The sequence below is a fragment of the Chiloscyllium plagiosum genome, unplaced genomic scaffold, assembly GCF_037043375.1.
Source record: "Chiloscyllium plagiosum isolate Xiang-an unplaced genomic scaffold, Cpla_swu_hap1 HiC_scaffold_13, whole genome shotgun sequence".
In the NCBI taxonomy this organism is placed as follows: Eukaryota; Metazoa; Chordata; class Chondrichthyes; order Orectolobiformes; family Hemiscylliidae; genus Chiloscyllium; species Chiloscyllium plagiosum.
The window spans coordinates 70,081,295-70,102,998 of record NW_028270151.1 but is presented as its reverse complement, the minus strand read 5'-3'; the positions used below and the strand labels follow the sequence as shown (position 1 = coordinate 70,102,998).

At 39.8% G+C, this 21,704-nt stretch overlaps 1 protein-coding gene across 4 annotated transcripts; it reads right to left on the bottom strand.

Moving 5' to 3' along the window:
- Nucleotides 1-4,377: 4,377 nt before the first annotated feature.
- On the bottom strand, nt 4,378-21,004 carry LOC122555802 (hepatic and glial cell adhesion molecule-like). Of its 4 annotated transcripts, XR_015759212.1 has the most exons (8): nt 20,768-21,004; nt 19,134-19,442; nt 18,165-18,254; nt 17,104-17,460; nt 13,917-14,207; nt 12,257-12,723; nt 11,155-11,250; nt 6,149-6,188 (listed from the first exon to the last, which is right to left on the bottom strand). XR_015759212.1 is itself a non-coding variant. In XM_043701947.2 (7 exons), the coding sequence occupies exons 2-7, from the start codon at nt 19,150-19,152 to the stop codon at nt 6,151-6,153; spliced, it is 891 nt and encodes a 296-aa protein (XP_043557882.2). In that variant the 5' UTR covers nt 19,153-19,442; nt 20,768-21,004; the 3' UTR covers nt 4,378-6,150. The 4 variants fall into 4 exon arrangements, 3 of the variants coding, with proteins under 3 accessions (XP_043557882.2, XP_043557885.2, XP_087849860.1); XM_043701947.2 differs by lacking the exon at nt 12,257-12,723 and having other exon boundaries at nt 4,378-6,188; XM_087993734.1 differs by lacking the exons at nt 6,149-6,188; nt 12,257-12,723 and adding an exon at nt 7,251-9,566.
- Between the last annotated feature and the right edge of the window lie 700 nt (nt 21,005-21,704).

Genomic DNA, 21,704 nt, shown 5'->3' with positions numbered 1-21,704 from the left:
CAGGTGAATTGGCCATGCTAAATTGCCCGTAGTGTTAGGTAAGGGCTAAATGTAGGGGTATGGGTGGGTTGCACTTCGGCGGGTCGGTGTGGACTTGTTGGGCCGAAGGGCCTGTTTCCACACTGTAATGTAATGTAATCTAATAACCTGATCTTTAAATTAAAAACATGTGATTGAAAGCATTTTAATCCTTTTCTCCAGAAATCCTAATCCTCCCCTTCCCCCTGCCGTATCCAATTTGTTTCCATCTTTAGAAAAAGTACTTACATTTATTGACTATGTATCAGCACATGTGAAAGTTCTTCAGTCAGTGAACTACTTTTAAGTATAGTTGCTGCAGTAATAGATGAAAAGTAGCACCTAACAAGCTCAATCCCAACAAGCTCACACAAACAACAGTGATAATTAACAGGAACTACTTTTTGGGAATGATTATTGTTCCCACTTACATATTTTAACCCACTCTTCACATAACTCCCTCTTTGTGAATCAATACCTCAGTAATCTGCCAAGTATTTCATAGCATTCTGTTATAATTATTGTAGAGCTAATACCATACTGTACAGAAGAAAACCACTATGTGCATGTCTCTTAAGGAACAAATCATGTACTATCACTCTCCGACCCTTTCACCACATGCTTGTACATTCCTCTTTTTCAGGTATATAGAATAACTAGAAAATATAGAAGAAAAGTTAGACTATTGTAGGTGACCACTCAGCCATCATGTCTGTGCTATTGTGAAATCAACTACTCAGTCCACCCCCATTCTCCTGCACTTGGTCCCTATCACTGGAAGTTATCACAGGTGCACAGGTGCATACCCACATACCTTCTAAATTAATCCTTAAGCTTTCCCTAAAAATTATTTTTTAAAACATATTTAGTCTTTATTGAGCTTGGTTTCACCTGGGAGAATATTGATGAGAATATATTGCTCATATTTCACTTTGTAAGCATTTAGGTTGAGCGACCATTCAGGACAATTATGATTTTAAGCCTTTTCTCAGTTCCAAAGGCATGGAATTTTAACATTTCTTATAATCTTGAACCTGTTGTTATACAGAGAACATTTTATATTTTGCTCACTTGTAGCTGTTTTTCTTTCCAAATATTGCTGCCTCTATAATTACTCTTAATGCATTTCTCTGTATTCCTAAATTTATCCCATTGAGTTGCTTCTCCTTTCTATCTGCAGCCTCTACAGAAGATATTTTTATTTAAACCTTAAAAATGAATAGTTATTTAAAACCTTCATCTTTTTAGGCTTTTGCTGATGCACATAATCAAAATTCCATTCATTAAAATTTTTCTTCCAGGTCCAGTAAATAAAAGGCAGTGGAGTCCATAAAAAGACAGACAGCGTGGATGCAAAATATATGTATTGATTTTTTTCTGTGAAAACATACTTTATTCATAACATTTGCAAAGAAACATTTCAAGTTTATTATTCCAGAAAATGCAGTGGAAATCAATTTTTCTCCAAACAGTGTGTTCTAATCTGAGGTGCCTTGGTGCATTTTCAACAGCTTTGACATCCATGCTATACATTTCATATCAGGGATCCAACCCAACGCATTATACATAGCTTCAAATGTCACAACTTTCAATAAGGCATATTCCATTGAGAAGGGAATGAGGAATTAATAATGGAAAACAATGAAATGGCTGAGTATTTGAATAAGTATTTTGTATCTGTCCACGTGATAGATAATACAAAAAAACATTAAAATATTTGAAAATCAATGGGCAATATGGAGAACTAGTTAAATCTATTACTGGATAAACAAAATTAATAGGAACACAAATGGGACTAAAAGACCGCACAAATATAAGAATATACAAAATAGGAGAGGAAGTAGACCTTTTGATTTATCAAGGGAAAGTGAGGTCTGCAGATGCTGGAGATCAGAGCTGAAAATGTGTTGCTGGAAAAGCACAGCAGGTCAGGCAGCATCCAAGGAACAGGAGAATCGACGTTTCAGGCATGAGCCCTTCTTCAGGAAGCCTTGAAGGGCTTATGCCCGAAACGTCGATTCTCCTGTTCCCTGGATGCTGCCTGACCTGCTGCGTTTTTCCAGCAACACATTTTCAGCTCTGATTTATCAAAGCCTGCTCTGCCTTTTGATAAGGTCATGGCTGATCAGATTGTGGTTCCAACTGCACTTCACTGGTGACCCTTAACTGCCTTGTCAATCAAACTTCTGCCTGACACAGCCTTGAATTATTCAGTGAGATTCTCCGCTGATTATTTAGGAAGAAATTTCTGGGAGTCGCGACCCTCTGAGAGAAGAACTTATTGCTCATGTAAATCTCAAATGAGAACTCCAGTATTTTCAAATTATACTTCCTGGTTCTAGACTCCCCCCATGAGTGGAAATAATCTCTCTGCACCAAACCCACAACCCCCCAGGATCACATGCACCAGTAGAAATGATCCCTCATTCTTCCAAATTCCAACAATTGTGGGCCAAACCTGCTTAACATTTCCTCAGAAGACAATGCCTTCATCCTAGAAATCAGCTCAGTGAATCTCCTCTGAACTACTTCCAATGTAAATACATCCCTTCTTTACCTTTGGTAAGGAGACCCAAACCATTCACAATGCCCCAAGTGCATTATCTGTAGGGCAGTAGCAGCAAAACTTGCTTAATTTATATTCCATTGGCCTTGCATAACAAGTCAATATGCCACTTGTTTTGACTAATTTCCTGACCTGCGTGCTAGCATTTTGTGAGTCATGCAGGAAGATAACTAGATTCCTCAACACTGCAGCATTCTGCAGTCTTCCTCTATTTGAATCATTTTCTTTCTTTTAAGATATTAATTCATCCATGGGATGTGGACACTGCTGGTTAGACCACCATTTATTTCCCATCCCTAATTGCTCTTGAGAAGGTAGTGATGAACCACCTTCTTGAATTGCTGCAGACGATGTGGTGTATATACAGCCACAATTCTCGGGGGGGGGGAATGTTCCAGGATTTTGACTCAGCTATTCTTAATGGATTGTTCCCCCAGGGCTGATTGTCTGAAATCGCTGCAGTAGTTTCCACGTCCAGTGATAACATCCAGCTCTACCACAATACTGCCTGTTTTGACATTTGCACTGTTGTTAAGCTAAAACTGCTGATCTGACATCCAATACTGAATAAGCAAATATTTCTTCCAATTAAACACTGGGAAGATGACGCCATCTTTTTCATTCCTTGCTCCATTTTCTGTTTCTCTGCACCCACTGGCAGCAGTCTGATCATAATTATGGTCAAAGTTAAAAATCACACAATACCAGGTTATAGTCCAACAGGTTTATTTGGAAGAACTAGCTTTCAGAGTGCTGCTCCTTCATCAGGTAACTGTGGAGCAGGAAAATAAGACACAGAGTTTATAGCACAAGATCATTGTATCAATTGCATGACACTATGATTTTGTGCTATAAATTCTGTGTCTTATGATCCTGCTCCACAGCTACCTGATGAAGGAACAGCATTCCAAGAGCTAGTACTTCCAAATAAACCTGGTGACTATAACCTGGTGTTGTGTGATTTTTAACTTTGTCCTCCCCAGGCCAACACCGGCACCTCCTCATCATAATTATGGTTTATATTTGACTTTGAGACTGTTCCTACTGTATAGTTGTACCTTTGCTAATACACTCCTTTACCGCTTTCCATAAGATTGCTTAACTTCATTCCTGTCTCAGTTCATCGCTGAAACTTTTATTCTGTCCAGACTTGACTAGTCCAATATACTCCTGGCTGGTCTCCCACATTCTACTGTCTGTAAAGCTAAATTCATCCAACACCCTTTTGCCATGTCTTAACACGCTAAACCCCTAAGGCCTTGTCAACCAATCACTTGTACTCTCTGATCTACATTTGTTCCTAGTCAAGCAATGTCTTGATTTTAAAATTCTCTTTGTTTAGATTTATTTTTGGGCATTGACTTTTAGGTTGTGATTTTTACAACACTCTTCCTATTTTAATAAGGAAACTGGCCAAACCAAGCCAGAGTTAAAATATTAACAATTGTTCAGTCATTTTATACAGACTCACAGCGCCAGAGACCCGGGTTCAATTCCTGCCTCAGGCGACTGACTGTGTGGAGTTTGCACACTCTCCTCGTGTCTGTGTGGGTTTCCTCCGGGTGCTCCGGTTTCCTCCCACAGTCCAAAGATGTGCAGGTTAGGTGAATTGGCCATGCTAAATTGCCCGTAGTGTTAGGTGAAGGGGTAAATGTAGGGGAATGGGTCTGGGTGGGTTGCGCTTTGGCGGGTCGGTGTGAACTTGTTGGGCCAAAGGGCCTTTTTCTACACTATAACTAATCTAAAAAAAAATCAGAGACAGAGCGATAAAGACTTACAAATACATAGTGTAGTTAAGAAGAAAATAGTGACCAATATTTTATTTTGTTTAAAATGAAAGTTTAAGGTTGTAAAACAATAGGTTATATAGATTAAATAACATACCTCAAAATTGAATTCGTCAATATGAGTAAAAGGTGATGCAGCCAATACATTTCTTTCACACACCCGCTATCAAAGAATTAAAAATGCGGTTTTCAATAAAATTGGCAGCATTTTAGACACTGAAATTTTATGAACTGTTATCTAAAATAATCCTTCTTTATAACATTTCAGCTTTGCTCCTTTAAAAGGACAGGTGTAACCATATAACTGTCTTAGCAGTAGATTAAAACACTGTGCACTGCACTCATTATTATAAAACAATACCTTCTGAATTATAAGCAACTCCATGTGAAAGCCAATATCGTGCAAAGTAACATTACAATATTAACACATTACAAACCTGAAAATACAAACAATATAAATGATAATGAAACAAACTTTGTTGAAAGTTCAAAATAAGAAATACATTTTTATGCTGCTAATGTTAGGACATACAATTTTTAAAAAGTTGCCTTTGTTTCAAGTTTTGACTTTCTGAGAGATGAATCTGCAAAATATTTGAACTTCTCAAGTGCTTGCTTAGTCCAATTTTGAAGAAGCTTGTGAGCTACAGGCACAAATATATAACCCAGATCACAAGGGAGTGTTATTATTCCATTTGCATTGCTCCATTACGCAATGGCAGTATGATTCATTTCTTACAAGAAGTCAAATAATTGGACATCTTATATAGCTGCTACTGAAACCACAAAGGTATTGAAGGCGGACCCAAGCTTGTAGGTAATACCTTATAACAAATGTGTGAAATAAAGGAAAATATTATTAAGGCAGCTCTATATGAAGAAGATAGTTTGATTTATTTAATTTCACTCCTCGGTGTGGTGAGAATGTGAAACCTGCTAGGTGTTGTGAGGTTCATGTGAGTAGCACTTAAGAGGAACACAAGGGAGAAAGGAATAGAAATGTGTTGCTTGGGTGAGATTTCATGTGGATTTCAGCATAAATACTTACACAGACAAGTTTGAACAATTGACCTATTTCAGTGTGCTATTATTTTTCTTGAATGGCAGTGTTGAACCACTTTACATGTACTTTACATATTACTTTTGTTGCCTATTATATAAACTGCAGTATCAACTGAAAAGTAGATACGTATATTACAATAATGCAGATAAAGTTATGAATGTCGTAACAACTTTAAAATGCTTACCAGATACTGTGCGCAAGAATGTTTGACATTTTTTGAAGTGAGCTGCAATTTTTTTAATATCATGAACATATTCTGGGAGTGCATTTCAGGAAATACCAAACCAGAAGTTTAATTTGACATACTACTTAGCGACATTCTAATTTTTGCAGAGTTAGTTTCTCAGGAGGATCTCCAACTTCAGATGAATAAGTTCTACTCAGTGCTTTTTTCCTGCTTTAAGGCAATACTACCATCTGCACATTGAGATACTGGTCTGGAGTAGCTTGAGTTATAGGTGTCTGCACGTATATGGTCCCTGAGGTTTCTTGTTCCTTGAACACTAAATAAGGGTCTTCAAATTCTTTTGTCACTCCTTTACTTATCTCTGTACGTAGTAAGTTCTCGAATATAGTGTCTAAGACCTCTCTCTCCACATGCTTTTTCTAGACTGGTATCTTCCATATTACTGTTAGATCGTCTGTTGATAAGTTACATCATCATGATTTATGTGAATCTTATTACATCACACTGAAAACTGTTGGAGATAACCAATTTACGTGAGGTCGTCACTTGGTGATCTGTTACTTGACCCTAAAAGAAAATTAATTTATTTACATTATTAACATAATTCAGTAGTTTTTTAATCCAATTTTTTCTTCACATATTAATAAAACAATACAAAAATTTGCAACGGTTATGAAATCACTTCCTCTGGAGTCATTGTGTAATTAGTTTGATTGAGCCACAATTTACTGCATGAGGGAATTTAGCATTATTTTCCATTATTAGATTTTAATGGTTTTGCCTGGCAGCATACTGCAAGTGTGAACTGACTGTCACAAACAGGAGAAACAAGAAACCTAGATCCTCAGTGAGCAAGTATGCAATCCTTAACCATTCAGACAATGGGCTTGAGAAGGAAGTATAGATTAGAATGGAAGAGTTTGATGTCAAATCAGATAGAGAATACTTGCAGTGATGCTAGTCACAATGGCCAGAGGAATTATCCAGTTGTTTCTGTTCTCATTGAAGGTGGTGGCATTACTAGTTACAACCCTTTCTGTTTGACTCTAAAATTGATAATGCACTGTATTTAATTATAGCAGGCATTGGTTACTTGATTATAGAGATGTACAGTATGGAAACAGACCCTTCGGTCCAACCCATCCATGCCGACCAGATATCCCAACCCAATCTAATCTCACAAACCATGGGCTGGATTTTCCCCTTTCAGGCAGGAATCACATTAGGTCATTTCTAGACATTGTAAAAATACCTCCATAGTAGTAGCCTGTTAGCTTTGTAGTAGTGACAGGCTCAAGACACAACCTGCCATGACAATTGATCAGAGCCTCGAAATAGTTATGGACTTATTGAACTTCAAATTCCAACATTTGCTTTTATTTTAAGAAGAACTGCTACAGTTAAAAGATAACTGTGATATAAATTCATTCACTGTCTGGCAGCATCCTCTATGGATCCATGGAATGTCACACCTATACCAAATGTGGAGCTTCAAACAGTTTGAGAATGGCCATAAAGCAGCCCTGCACTGCAAGTAAAAGAGGAAAAAGTTGCTCTTTTCATTAGAATGCTGTTGGCCATTCACAGTTGAAAGGAACCACAAAGAGAACTTCAGTCAACCTGCAAATAAGACGAGGATCTCAAAATCAACTGTTCAACTATCAATGTCAATAGTACTCGTGCTATCCCAGGTAATAGCTGTGACATTGTACCATCTACTTTTCATGAATAACTCAAAAATAATTCATACATATTTAACTTTTACCTTTATTTGGAATGACATTCATTCCTCATCAGAATGTGTGTGCGTGTTCCTCATGATTTCTTCTCCTGTTCAGTAACTAATTTACTCATTTTTGTTAAATCAAGAAAACCTGGTTAAAATGGCTCCTTTTAAAGCATAAATTCAATCAATCTGAAAGAAAGGTATCCACAAGGGAAGAGTTTCCTTTATAAATTAACCCTGCTGTGATAAACTGAGAGGTGAATACATAGGATTTTAATAATTTGGGGCATCTTGTTTGGAACTATAACAAATAGGGGATTTTCATCTGGGTTCTGGTCATGACGTTCTTCCTGAAGCAGGTCTGTAGTTGGAACAAATGCAGCAGATGCTAAGTCACGCATTTTGGAAGGACTGCCTCAGTTAATTCGCCCATTGGTCTAGTTAGGGGTATGAGTGAAAGCCAACCTACCCCTCTTCTTCGTAACTCACACAACCATTCACCCACCATAGATCCCACGTCTCCTCCATCCTTCAGTAGCCCATCCATATCTTCTCTATAGTTGCCATATGGCCTTCCATTCCTCCTCAAACCCATTCATTCAGTAATGATCAGAACACACAAACTTTATAATAACATTAAGTCGTCTTTGGGATGATCATGAATCTGTAAAATTTAACAGAACATCCAATCAAAAACCTCTGATAAAATTATTCTTCTTAGGAGCTCAAACTTCCAACACACAGCCATTCAAATTCCATTTGAACAAAAACATTAATCTTCTTGTAAGCATCAAGCCAGGAGATCAAGACATGGTTGAAAAAACTATGCAAATGGACAGCACCAGGCATAATGGAAAATGAGGTGTCAACCTTGTGAAACTATAACATCCATTTCAGCCAAAAGTGCTGAGTGGATGACACATCCCATCTTCCTTCTGAAACACACAATATCACCGCTCTCAGTCTTCAACCAATTTGATTCAATCCACATGATATCAAAAAATGTTTCTAGTGTATCAGGCCTGACAACATTATGGAAATCATAATGGGAAGTGTACATGGTCAGTTGGGTACTCAAGGTGTTCAGCATCATGGGGTTCTTTTCACAACATAAGAGTGAGCCATGGTCAGGCCTATGGGTCCAACGTAACCAATCCATGGAATCACAGGAAGTAGGATCAGTCAGGGGTCTACTCACTCAACAGTCAGGGCCTCTCTCCAAGTTAGCTGAGATGCGGACCAGTGTCAGTCCTGAATGTTTGCCCAGTGAAAGTGAAAGGGGCCTCTCCTATGGTAGGGCAACTGGTGAACTCAGCTGTGGCAAATGGAGGAAACAGGCTGGGATGCAAAAGGGATATGAATTGTAAAGGGGAGCAACTCACGGTATATGGCTGGAGATGATAGAGCATGGGGATAATCCACAAGGGTGGGATCAGTATGTCTAGGACTCGGGGGTAAAGTGAGGAGATGAACTGTTAAATAAACAGATTGGGTGGGCGTGTGGCAAGATCAAAGCCAACTGAGTTGACATGGTGGGAGTTAACTCGATTGAGAGGCTCAGTCTGTGACTAAATCATGAAGCCTCTTGCCCAAACAGCAAGAATGAAATGGCTGCCATCTTACCCAAGAGTGGGTGGAGTATGGGTTTCATTCTGTGAGGGAGCGGACTCCATTTTTATGTGATATGGGACCTTTCAAGGAGCAATAGTATTAGACAGACAGCCACACAGTATAGGTGAAACACTCCTGTGTTCACTGTATACATTGACTTACTGTGTGGACTAAACACAATCATGGTCCAAAGCTGCCTTGAACATATCACACGAATCAAGAATCAAGCCTTTTAATGGATGTGATGCACAAGCAGTCTGCAAAGATTCACTCCAGTGACTAACTAACCATCATCGTCTAAGTTCCCATTGCCTGCACATGGTGCATTCACAGCTTACTTCATATCTTGGGTCATAAAACATCACAAGGATGGCCAGTCTCTTCACTTTCATTCTTGTTGTTGCAGCTAAGATATTATTCAGTCACACAACTGATGAGGAAACGTGAACAGATATTTAAAAGGAAAAGTCACCTGAAAAAGTCACCTCTGTGCACTCAGAAAGTCATCATCTTCCTTTTGCCATCGCTATGTCTTAGCATAGTCCTAGCCTCTGCAGCTGGGGTGGTGGTCTCTCAAAAAACCTCAACCAGCCACTTTGTACAAAACCCTGAATACAGTGTTGAACATTATATGTTATTCAAATATTGAATAGCACCTACTAAATAATCTGGACTGTGCTAAGAATGACTTGGAAACCAATTTAAGATAATCAAGTCGGGCTTGCAGTGTGATTCATATGTATGTGCTAGAAGCTACATGTATTCACACTGATGTTCTGAATACACAGGGGCATTGGAAGAATTCCTCCATAGAGTCCCCAAAAAAACTCCAAAAATTCAGTCACAGCAAAAAGCCTCTCCTGGATATAGCTTGGAAAGAATCGGGAATAAGTGCTCCTCAAATCACAGGCTGGTTCAATCTGACAATCTGTAATGATTGGGAATAGTAAACCCATCAGCAGCAAACATGGGAGAGGAGCTGCCTGGGATTGAAGGAGGAGCAGGAATGTGAGATGTGATTGGGCAAAAGAAGCTGGGGCAAGGAGCCAGTGAAGCTAGAGCAAGTGGGGATGGAGGAAGCTGAACTATCAAGGCTGGAAATAGTGAAGCCAAAGCTCAGGGGATGGGATTGGATGAGATAGGAAGTGAAGAGATTGAGACTTGGGAAACAAATCCTGTGAAGAAATTAAGTTGCAAAGAGGGGTGACCAGGTGCAGGGACTGGGCATTGCAAAAAGGTTTACAAGAGCCTTGGTGGGGAGGTGGGGGAAGAGGAGTTGCAGGAGTAAGTGAGAGGTTTTAAACCTTTTAACAAAGCAGTGGTGGATGTGATTGTAATGAACACTGTGTCAATTGAATAATTTAACACTGAACAGGTTTATTCCATAGCAATTTGCATTTCTGCTCTGTCACATCTCAAATGGCCTTGCGTACAGTGAATTATCTGAGGTGTAGTGACTCTGTTAGAAATAAACCTGCAACCATTTAGCTGTGACCTCACCAGCTGGCAGAATGTTATCATAGAATCCCTACAGCGTGGAAACAGGCCATTTGGCCCAACAACTTCACACTGACCCTCCAAAGAGTATCCCACCCAGATCCACTCCCCTATTACTCTACATTCCCCCTGACTAATGCACATAACTATACACCCCTGAACACTATGGGCAATTTAGCAAGGCCAGTTCACCTAACCTGCACAGCTTTGGACTGCAAACCCACACAGACATGGGAAGAATGTGCAAACTCCACACAGACAGTGGCCTGAGGCTGGAATTGAACCCGGGTCCCTGGCACTGTGAGGCAGCAGTAATAACAACTGAGCCACTGTACCATTGTTATGTTTAGCATGATGACTTTTGGTGTATCAAAGTTTGTCCGCATTGTTTTCTAAAAAATCTTTTGTTTGTAGGTATAAATATTGTTTTGTGCCACTTTAAATACAGTGAGGACCAGGAAATTAATGCTGTCTTTGAGTGTTATAGTTTCAAACTTAATGGTGTAATATTGAAGCTTGAGGACATTGTTGAATCCGTGCAATTCTGCTTCTGTGTGACTCTACGTCGCTCATATGCAAACGGTAATCTTGCTATGCGACTGCATTGCCAAAATGTTAGTGAGAATATTAAAGGAGTCCCTTAAAGTCAATTATCAATCCCAAAAAATCACAGTGATTAATTTGTAATGTTGCACTCACCAGTTTTACAATGGAAAACATTCCAGCGGTAAACAATGGTTGAAACCAGAACTACCATCACCACAGAAATCAGGACCACAAAATGATTTCTTTTACCTAAAATTGATTCACAGAATTTAATGAAATAGAAGGAGACTATTCAGTTCAGACTCATGGAAGTTCTATGATATGATCTCATTTATTTATTTCCACCCACCTTATTCCATACACTTTTAAATCCTTTCTCCACGTCTCTTAAAAACATTCTGAAGTTGCCTTGCACCATTTTCTAGTGAGGTATTCTATATCCTTACGCTTCTGTTTTTAACTCTTTCATGACAGGTTTATTTTATCTTTTACTGATTAATGTAAATATTCCTTATGTGAATGTAAGATGTGTGATTTATAAACAGATTAATATTGCTTATTTTAGTATTTGAATTTTGAATTAGTGGGAAGAAGGTTTTGGTATGCGTGTATGAGAGGTTTTAACAATTGAACTGCCAATATTTCTGGAACCATGAATTTTTTTGAAACTAGTAAGAGAATGCAAATTAATGCAAATTTGTTTTCATTGTCAGAGTTTTATGATTGGACAGATATTGAAAAGCATGAGTTTGCTTTTGGTTTCAAACAAATGATAATAAGCTGTAAATATCTAGATTCAATTCCCTACAGTATGGAAATAAGCCCTTCGGCCCGACAAGTCCACACTGACCCATCCAGGCGCATTCCCCTACCCTATATTTACACCTGACTAATATACCTAACACTGGGCAATTTAGCATGGCCAATTCACCTGACCTGCACATCTTTGGATTGTGGGAGGAAACCAGAGCACCCGGAGGAAACCCACGATGATGGGGGAGAATGTACAAACTCCACACAGACAGTCACCTGAGGCTGGAATCAAATCTGGATCCCTGGCGCTATGAGGCTGCAGTGGGGCAGAATTTACATGTTGAAATTGTTGAACTCTGCGAGTCCAAAGGAAGTGAGTTTCTAAATGCTTGCTATTCATAAGGGAAATGGTACAGGGGTACTCAAATTTTGTCTTTGGCAAGAGTCTTGTATAATGCACTACAAGAACAATAGTCATCAACATTTAAAAACAAGCTCTTACCTGCTGCTGCTGCAACTCCAATAAGTTAAGAGATTTGAAAGTTAAAAGTTTCAGTCTTCTATCTTCAGCCTCTAGAACACCAACTCTACTATTGCAGCCACAACCCTATACCAGGGTTCCTTTAAATGGGAGGCCATGATCAATCATTTCTGGTTTATGACTTGTTCCCTCTGCTCCTGAATGTTCTGCCTTCATTAAATGCACATTGCACTTACTGGACCCAAAACGTTCATTCTACTTTCTCTGCACAGATGTTGCCAGACTGCTGAGTTTCTCCAGCAGTGTTTATTTTGGCTTCAAATTTCCAGCAATCACAGTTCTTCACTTTATTGCACTCTGCTGGTGGACACCTTTCTATAGGGTGGCCATTAATTGACCACAACATACTATATCTGGTGTCTTTAAAATGCAGGAGTTGGGGTCAACAATCCATGAACTTCTGGGATGAACTCCTGCCTGTAAGTAATCTTGAGATTTAGATTTTAGTTTTAAGATTTTGCTCGATTATCTTGATAGATTTAGTGATCTTTTACACATTCATCGACTTTGCTGGTCTAACAAAGTAAAGAAGAAATCCTGTGCTGGCACACAGCCACAATTATCAATTCCAAAATAGTGACAAAATAAATTGAATAACAACCAGCAGCAAAGCAACTTCAATGATACTAGTTTTATTAATCGTTGGTGAATATTTGATATATTTTTATTAATTTATACAAATTAGTTTTAGTAATTATTTTAAAGTGGATTTTAATCACATTCTGACAAACAGTGTGTGAGAATGGGAGTGACAAGCTGCACCCAGAATCTTATCAGCTAAAACTGTCCTTGTGTCTTAAATACATAGACACACAATTCTCTGATGTGGTCACCTTAAAGACATAGAAAGACCAGTTAAATTAGACAGTTAGCAATAATATAAAACCAAGAACTACAGATGCTGGAAATCTGAAACAGAAATATAAATTGCTGCAGGAACTCAGCAGGTCTGGGAGGATCTGTGGCGAGAAAGCACGTTTCGGGTCGAGTGACCCTTCTTCAGAGGTTAACAGGCAATTAACAAATTGAGTTTTCAGAACAATTTTTAACGAAGTTGGGTTGAGTTCCAAGTGCCATGTTTTGAGTACTGTGTGTATCCTGATGGCAACTGTGATCTTATACTAGGTTGGGTTTAGATCAATCTACAAATGGGGACAATTAGTCAGGGACTTCTGTCTGATTTTCGTCAGGGACATTTGTTAGTGTGAAAACATAAGGTGTTTCATGCCAAGGAAAGAAGCAATTTTCAGTCCATAAGCTGGGTTTTGGATACAGTGGAAGATTTTGAATTTCTGAAAAAATATAACCTTTGTGTCCTTTGTATGTTACATAAGTTGTTTAGATGAGTGACCTACTTGGTGTTGGAATACTAACCTTTCCATCATTCTAATCTGTCTTTTGTACCACCCTCCCACCCTGTCACAGACCTCCCTTCTGACTTTTTCCCACCCTTTGCTCAAAATCTATCATATCTCCAACATAACCCAGTTTTGGTGGATGATCACAGACCAAAAACATTAACTATATATTTCCCTCTCTACACACATGCAGAGATGCATTTTCCGTTTTTTTATATAAATAAAGAGTCATTATAGTATTGGTCATTGTTCTAATTTCTCACCCTTGAGATTGATTCCTTCACGTAGGTCGAAAGTCACTTGGTTGCTGGTTGCATTACTGACTGGATTTTCTGCTATACATCTGTACTCATGTTGTTCCTTTTCACTCACACAGTCGATCACAAGTGCTTCTCGTGCTTCTCGAGCATGTATTTTGCTGCAAACCCCAGACAAGGACATCTTTTCCCAGTAAATTGTGACATTAGTTCCTTTGGAGACAGAGCAGCTCAAAGTGATATTTGGCGAATTCACACAGTTGTCATGAATCTTTATCAGGGGCTGGGAAACTGGTTCTGCAATACACAGATGATAATTAACTTACACAACATAGTCATCACACTTCAGAAATTGATTGAATATGCTGTCTTGTGGGACATTCCTGAGAGCTGTGATTTCCCAGAACCCAAACGTACGCCTTTCCTTTTCATTCAGTGTCTTGAATGAATTAACATTAAAGACTGATGGTCAAATATAATAGGAGGTCAGAAGATGCATTGAGTGGAAGATATTGGGCTGAACCTTATAAGTCTCTAAACGACATGGGCTTTGGGGAAAAATTAGAGAGAATTGCATGAGAAGTCAAGTGAGACCTTGATCTCTCACTCAGGAACAGAGAGTTGCCTATTAACAGGGATTATTGCTCTTTATCAGCCTCAGGAGGACCGAACCTTTCCTCATTAAGGATGCAATTTCCTATTCTACTTTCCACTTCACAGAAACAATCCACTGAGAATTATTGATATGAAAATCAAAGCAGGTACCTCTAGCTTCCAGCTTGCCACCTGCTTGTATAGGCCTCCATTGACTCAGAGTCACAGGGGTCTACAGCACAGAAGAAAGCTCTTTGGTTCATCATGTCTGCACCAGTCAAAAACGACCACATAACTATTATAATTCCATTTTTCCAGCACTTGCCTCGTAGCCTTGTATGCCTTGGCATCTATCTTGGACACACACACCCAATCGCAGTGACTAGCTGCGGCTCATGTCCTTGGATGCTGGCATCTGTCATCTGCCAGTCTCTTTGTATCATGGCCCATCTCCACAGCACTTACAGAACACTGTCTATACCTCAGAAATGCACTTTGGGGCAGTGGCCATCATCATAACAAAGTTGAGTCAATAGATGTGAGGCTGGAAAAGTGGAGCAGGTCAGACAGCATCATAACAAAACTGCTAGAAGTATAGTTTGTATCCTGGGACAGACCAGGGTGCATCTCAGGCTGCTCATTTGCCCTATGAGCACCTACCAGGATACTCTCAATATTCTTGCCCTGTTTTGCCCTTTAGCATGCTATCTCCTCAGCCAGAGCTTAAAGGCTCTGAGTACTGCCATCTTAACTTTCTTTTCATGCAAATATAGAGTCTGGCTGCTTTTAATACTTGCCAGTGGTGATCATTGGAGGGATGGGTAACAATGCTGTTGCATGGCACAGTGCTGTGTAATCTCAAGTGCTGAAGAGTTACCACATATAGATGTCACACTAGAGGTACAGGAGGCCTTATCACTCTCAGTGTCATTTCCCACAGACAAATGAGGCAAAGTATTGATTCAAACTGAGCACTGCTCCATGGCAATATCACAGACTTATACTAATTGCTGGAGCAGGATGTGCAACATGGAGTGGGCATCCATCCTACCCTGGTGGCCAGCTGCATTAAACTTTTATGAAATGGGCTCCTTCTGCCAGCCTACTGGAGACCTTTGTAGCTAATTTCAATCATCCATTGACAAAAGTGTCAAGGCTGTTACTGATGCCATTTGTGCCAGGTCACATTATTGTAGCTCGTTTCCCTGTGACAAGGTCAGTGCGGAAGTTCATTGAGTTGACTTTGGCAACACAGGTGGCTTTGCCCAGGTTTAGGTGCACACAGAATTCATGGAGGGAGCCATATCATAACACAGCTGAGTTTATCAAACAAAAAAGGGACCAATGTGAAAATCATTTATGATTAGGAAGTCTGCGCCAGTCACCACGAAGTTGCCATGATATATATTCTTGAGAACGCTCTTGTTCCCGCTGCATTTGAGGGGCCAGATGCCTTGCATGGACAGTTACTAATGGACAGAGGATTTCCTCTGTGACCATGTTGATGACTCTATTATGCCACATTGAAAAAAGTAAGATGCTGGGTTACACTTGGCGTTGGGGAAAGAGTAGCAGTGATTTAGAAAGGGTTATAAGATGGGATACAGCCAGCTAAGGTTAGGTAAGCTGTATGCCTTGGCGATTAGTGTGATGTATGTGGGAAGGTGCTGTGTTAGGTGTAATGATGTGTCAATCGTGCTATATGTGTGCTCTGAGAAGCCTTGAGTTTTGGTTGCTATCCCACGTTGTGAACAATGTTTGGCATCTCCACACTGCCAATCATTGATCATGTGCATGGCTAGCTTTCAAAGATGGCACCAGCCTTAAGCTTCCCAGGGTATGATGGGAATGGTGAGTACCAGCCTATGATGAGTGAGAGAATATAATGAGTGGGATGCCATAATAAGGTGAATTTGGGACAAAAATTTAGGAAAACCCACTAGGCCTCACATAGGCCTTGAAACTCACCAAAAGCTACATTAGTTGATTTCTGGTAAGTTTCAGACCATAATCCAAGTTTTAATAGGGAATACTGAATTAATGTTTGCATTAAAAATATTCTTTCCTTTCAGCTAATATGTCTTTAGTAACACTAATGCTCAATGCCACTCCCTACGGAACAACAGTAGATTCATCATGCTCCTTTGTTAAATTAATGGGAACTTGATCAAGGGCTATATGGATTGACCACTGAAGCATGAAGGTTTTGCTTCACAGAAAGAATTCAATAGCTCTTTATGAAAAAAACAATCACTATGCTTCATGGTTCTGTAGTTTGTGCCAAATGTTGGAAGTTTTGCATGAATAAGCCGGAATCTCGCTGAACCCATCTGTATGAAATAGGATATATCAAAGATACCCACTAGCATATTAATGAAACTACTGCTTTTAAGTTTGTGGCAAATGATTCATTGATTCAAAATGTACATATTTCACTATTGATATTATGTGCAGCTTTTGATTCATTTCTTTAATTAATAAAGAAATAGATTTTTAAACATCAGTACAGTTTACATCGTGAACCCTTTAAGGTTTCAATGAAAGGTTGACATTACTAAAATTATCAAATTTAGCAGACAATCAAGTTTTAAACACTTACCAAATACTTGGATCCTGAAAATACTTTGATCACGGTTTTTCAGTTCTGTTCCAAAGTAGTCAATGTGTATTTCATATTCACCGGTGTCATTAACTTGTACATTATAAAGCACCACAAAACTTGCATGGATTTTAACTCTGTACCTGTACAGTGGGTGCACAATGTGCAATTTCTCTGGATTGCTGGACTTCCATGTGGAAATTTTAAAACTTAGTGGAAATCTCAAACTAAAGGTTACATCATACTGATCGCTGCCTTGGTACTGCAAAGGAAACAGGACCTTTTCTCCTGTTGTGGCATTGGTGATTGTATCAGGTACAGTGAGCAATGATTCACACAGAGCAAACAAATGAACCACTGTAAAACATAAACATCGATTGTGCAAATCAGTTTTTGCTGTTAATCAAAGAATGATAAAATGCATTATCAAATTCTAACAAGAGAGGGTGGAGGAACAGGTTTTTTAAGCTTGATTTTGTTTAAAGATAGAATACCAAGATAGGAGATGGGTATATGCTAAATCTCTGATGGAAGATGCAATAATTTAGCGACGAAACCATGGGGGTGTTTAATGAGAGCTGAAGGGATTCACTGGTTAATGGATTCTGAATGTAGTTCCTGAACTGGTGAGCTCCAACATGGGAGCAGCTTTGACTCCAGCTGCAATGCTATGGATATTTGTTAAAAATTACATAACACCAAGTTATAGCTCAACAGGTTTATTTGGAAGCACTAGCACTAGGCAGCTACCTGATGAAGGAGCGTCGCTCCAAAACCTAGTGCTTCCAAATAAACCTGTTGAACAATAACCTGGTGTTGTGTGATTTTTAACTTTGTCCAACACAGTCCAACACCGGCTCCTCCACATCATGAATATTTGTGGAATAAGTGGAGAGGAAGTGAGCAGGATGGGTGAGTTCTTATTTTTCCATTCAGCAGCCACATTTTACTGGTTCAATTAAACGTATATGTTGCTGTTGACCGATTAACCTTCCCTCTACATATGCATTGTAAATTGTAGGATGGATTGTCACTATTAACATTATATTGACATGAGGTACCTGTGGTAAGTTTGAAGTTCTGAAGGTTCAACAAAGTTGAAGATTTCATTTTCCATTTCTTGTCCCTTTCTTCATCCAGGAAGGCTGATCCTTTAAAAAGAGAAAATATAACAATAGTGCCTCATTCTGCTCCATCAGCAATAAGATCTTGATGACTGTTCAATTGTAACACCAATTCCTCATCCTCCAGTCTCAGATCTCTCAATCCGCCTTTGTGTCCAAATATATAACGATCTCATAATTGAATATACTCAATAGCTGAGCAAAATACCCCAGAGTTTGAGAATTTTAAACATTCACAACCATTGACAAAATCTCTCACTATCTCAACCTCAATGGCGAATTTCCCATGCTGAGACTATTACCCTTCTCCTCCATAATAAGATTATTATCCCTAACCCCTATGCATATTCTTCCTCACCCCTGTGCTGGGACCAATCCCCCTCACCCTTATGCTGGGACCAATCCCCCTCACCCTTATGCTGGGACCATTCCCCCCTCACCCCTGTGCTGGGACCATTCCCCCTCACCCCTGTGCTGGGACCATTCCCCCCTCACCCCTGTGCTGGGACCATTCCCCCCTCACCCTTATGCTGGGACCATTCTCCCCTCACCCCTGTGCTGGGACCATTCCCCCCTCACCCCTGTGCTGCGACCATTTCCCCCTCACCCCAGTACTGAGGCTATTTCCCTTGTCTTCATACTCTTCAGGATGGAGGGGCACGTCAAATCCTTTCAGAATTTTGCATCTTCAAACAAAAAGACAACCTCTTGCCTTTTGAAATTCCAGGAAAAAGAATCCAATTCAACTAAATTTTATTCACAGGAAGCCCCATTAACGCAGGAATCAATCTAGTGAATCTTCCGTTCCAACCAATAAGGAAACAAAAATTACACACACAACTCCAGAACTGGTCACACTAAAAGCCACTTAGAGCTAGATTTAATTACTCTCAAACCCCAACCCACCTTTAAAACAGGACGGCATACCATTTTCTTTCTTCTTTAACTTCCTGCGAGTTCCAGAACTTGCGAGCAGTTTAAGAGTTCAAAGTTTGAGAGAAGATTTGGAGCTCGGATGCTCGTTGCAAAATCGGCGAACAGAACCACGACAGTTTAAGAGTTGGCATGGACGAATGCAGTTACTTTGCTGCCACGTGTAACATTCATCTTTGAAGATGGCGTAGTTTCTCCCATGTGACAGAGGAAAATTAATAGATCACCACATTTGTGTTGAGCGGAAATTTGAAATCACTTCAAACTTTGGTGCGTGAATCACTGACAAAGAAAAACAGCAAAATATTGTAGATTTTTTATCCCTTCACCAGAAAGGTTACATTTTGGATCAGTCGCTAACACTCACTTTCCAATCACAAGGTTCTGGTCTCAACGGCTGGAGGACAATAATCAAGGTTTACACATTCACACACATTCATATCGCACTCACTCAGAGTCTCATATACAATGTGATACAATTAATAGCCGCTTTCATTCTGATGTGCTCTCTCTCTCACACACACACACACAAGCAATGGGAATGTGGCTGATGAGCTGAAAATGTGTTGCTGGAAAAGCGCAGCAGGTCAGGCAGCATCCAAGGAGCAGGGTAATCGACGTTTCGGGCATGAGCCCTTCTTCAGGAATGAGGAAAGTGTACCAAATTGATGACCCGAGAAAACGGGTTTTGGCTCACAGACAATTCGTTATGTTGACACAAACTATAAATTATTGGTTTTTTTAAAAATCACTACTTGTTTGATTGTATCCGGTTATTGAATAATGCTCCACACATCGCAAACAAATAGAACACTGAGACACAAGTCCAGATTGCGCACAAACACACAGACACACACAGACAAGCACAAACGATTAACACAGCCAATAAAGTACTCTCGCAATCTCTCAGACTGACAATCACTTGCATTCTCTGGTGTACGCAGACTGAAACTCACGCACAATTACACAATTTTAATTATTTTTAATATATTTTTCCACTGTTCTGTACCTCTTATTTCTTGATTGTCTCTCTTTCCCTCGCTCCCCACTCTCTCATCACCTTTTTCCTCTCCTCTTCCCCATTTGCTACCCTTCTCCCCTGTTTTCCATTGTGCCTCTGCATCACCCATTCCCCACATATTTTGTCACATCGCACTGGCTTCAGCCTTGGTCATTCACAGCTCCTAATCTCCCCATAATCTCTCTATGCACTGTCACTATCACCTCTTTATAGCCTTTGTTTCAAGAACCGTGACTCACCTTCTCTCAGCCGAGTATAATACCTGCCTATTTCTCCTTTTTTTTTAGCTTTGACAAAGGGTCAGTTAGACTCGAAATGCCAGTTCTTTTCTCTCCTTACAGATGCTGCCAGACCTGCTGAGATTTTCCAGCATTTTCTCTTTTGGTTGTAAATTGCTTTGAGATGTCCCAGGCTTGTGAAAAAAAATAAGTGCAATTATGTCTTGCTCCTACAATCTGTTAATGCCTGTACGATACTGCCCACAGAGTAGAATTAGCTGAGCCTCTCTTCCCTTCTCCGTCTCTCCCCGTTTCCCTTTTCCCCATTTCCTCCTCCAAGCGCAACGAGAAACATTGTGGAAACTCACCTGAATGTTTTCCTGAAATTTTGTCTTTCTACTAGTGGTTTTCTGTCAGCTCCTTTGTTAAATGTGTAACAAGTCTGTGAGTGGCAATGACTGAGCAGGAACTCAGACTCACGCTCATTTCTGTCTGTTCACACCCACCAGCTCATGTCCAGGGGCTGTTCCCAAGGTCCAACTCTTCCATTTGCAGTATATCCAATTGAACATCATGTAAACTGGTCTGCAATTTAACAATCTGCAGCTCCCTTTTCAACTTATTTTCAGTTAACACATATTCAGTTAGGGTGTAACCTGGCATTGTTTCCAAATTTATTCTGAGCTGAGCTTCCTGTCAATACCTACCTGGGATTGGTCAATTCACTGTAAAAGACTGAGTAAATGAAAAAGTAATTTTAAAGGATTCAGAATTCTTGTTTTACAGAAATAGTTTGTTTAGTGTGTGCTTTGGAAGTGGTGTCATTAGTTTAGGATCCATGGGCTGAGTCTTTCCAAAAATTGGTTAGATGTCATTTTTTAAAAATGTGTTGCTGGAAAAGCGCAGCAGGTCAGGCAGCATCAAAGGAACAGGAGAATCGACGTTTCGGGCATAAGCCCTTCTTCAGGAATGGGGAGGGTGTGCCTCCTCATTTTTGTCATGTTTCATGGGAGGTTTCTCTCTGCGAGGCCTAATAGGTTTGCTCACACTATTGTCTCAAACTCACCTCGTTACCTATGCAGGGCGAAAGTGAGGACTGCAGACGCTGGAGATTAGAGTCAAGATTAGAGTGCTGCTGGAATGCACAGCAGGTCAGGCAGCATCCGAGGAGCAGGAATCCTGATGAAGGGCTCCTGCCTGAAATGTCAATTTTCCTGCTCCTCAGATGCTGCCTGGCCTGCTTTCATTACCTTTGCATCCTGCTTGTTGCATTTTCTTACTCACCATAGCACTGTAGACTGAAGT

Excerpts from the sequence above, each read along its gene's own strand:
- LOC122555802 (XM_043701947.2), bottom strand. Across the intron at positions 14,208-17,103 it reads TTTCAGGATCCAAGTATTTG|AACCAGTTTCCCAGCCCCTG; the intron begins GTAAGTGTTTAA and ends TGTGTATTGCAG. Across the intron at positions 11,251-13,916 it reads TGAAGGAATCAATCTCAAGG|GTAAAAGAAATCATTTTGTG; the intron begins GTGAGAAATTAG and ends AATCAATTTTAG.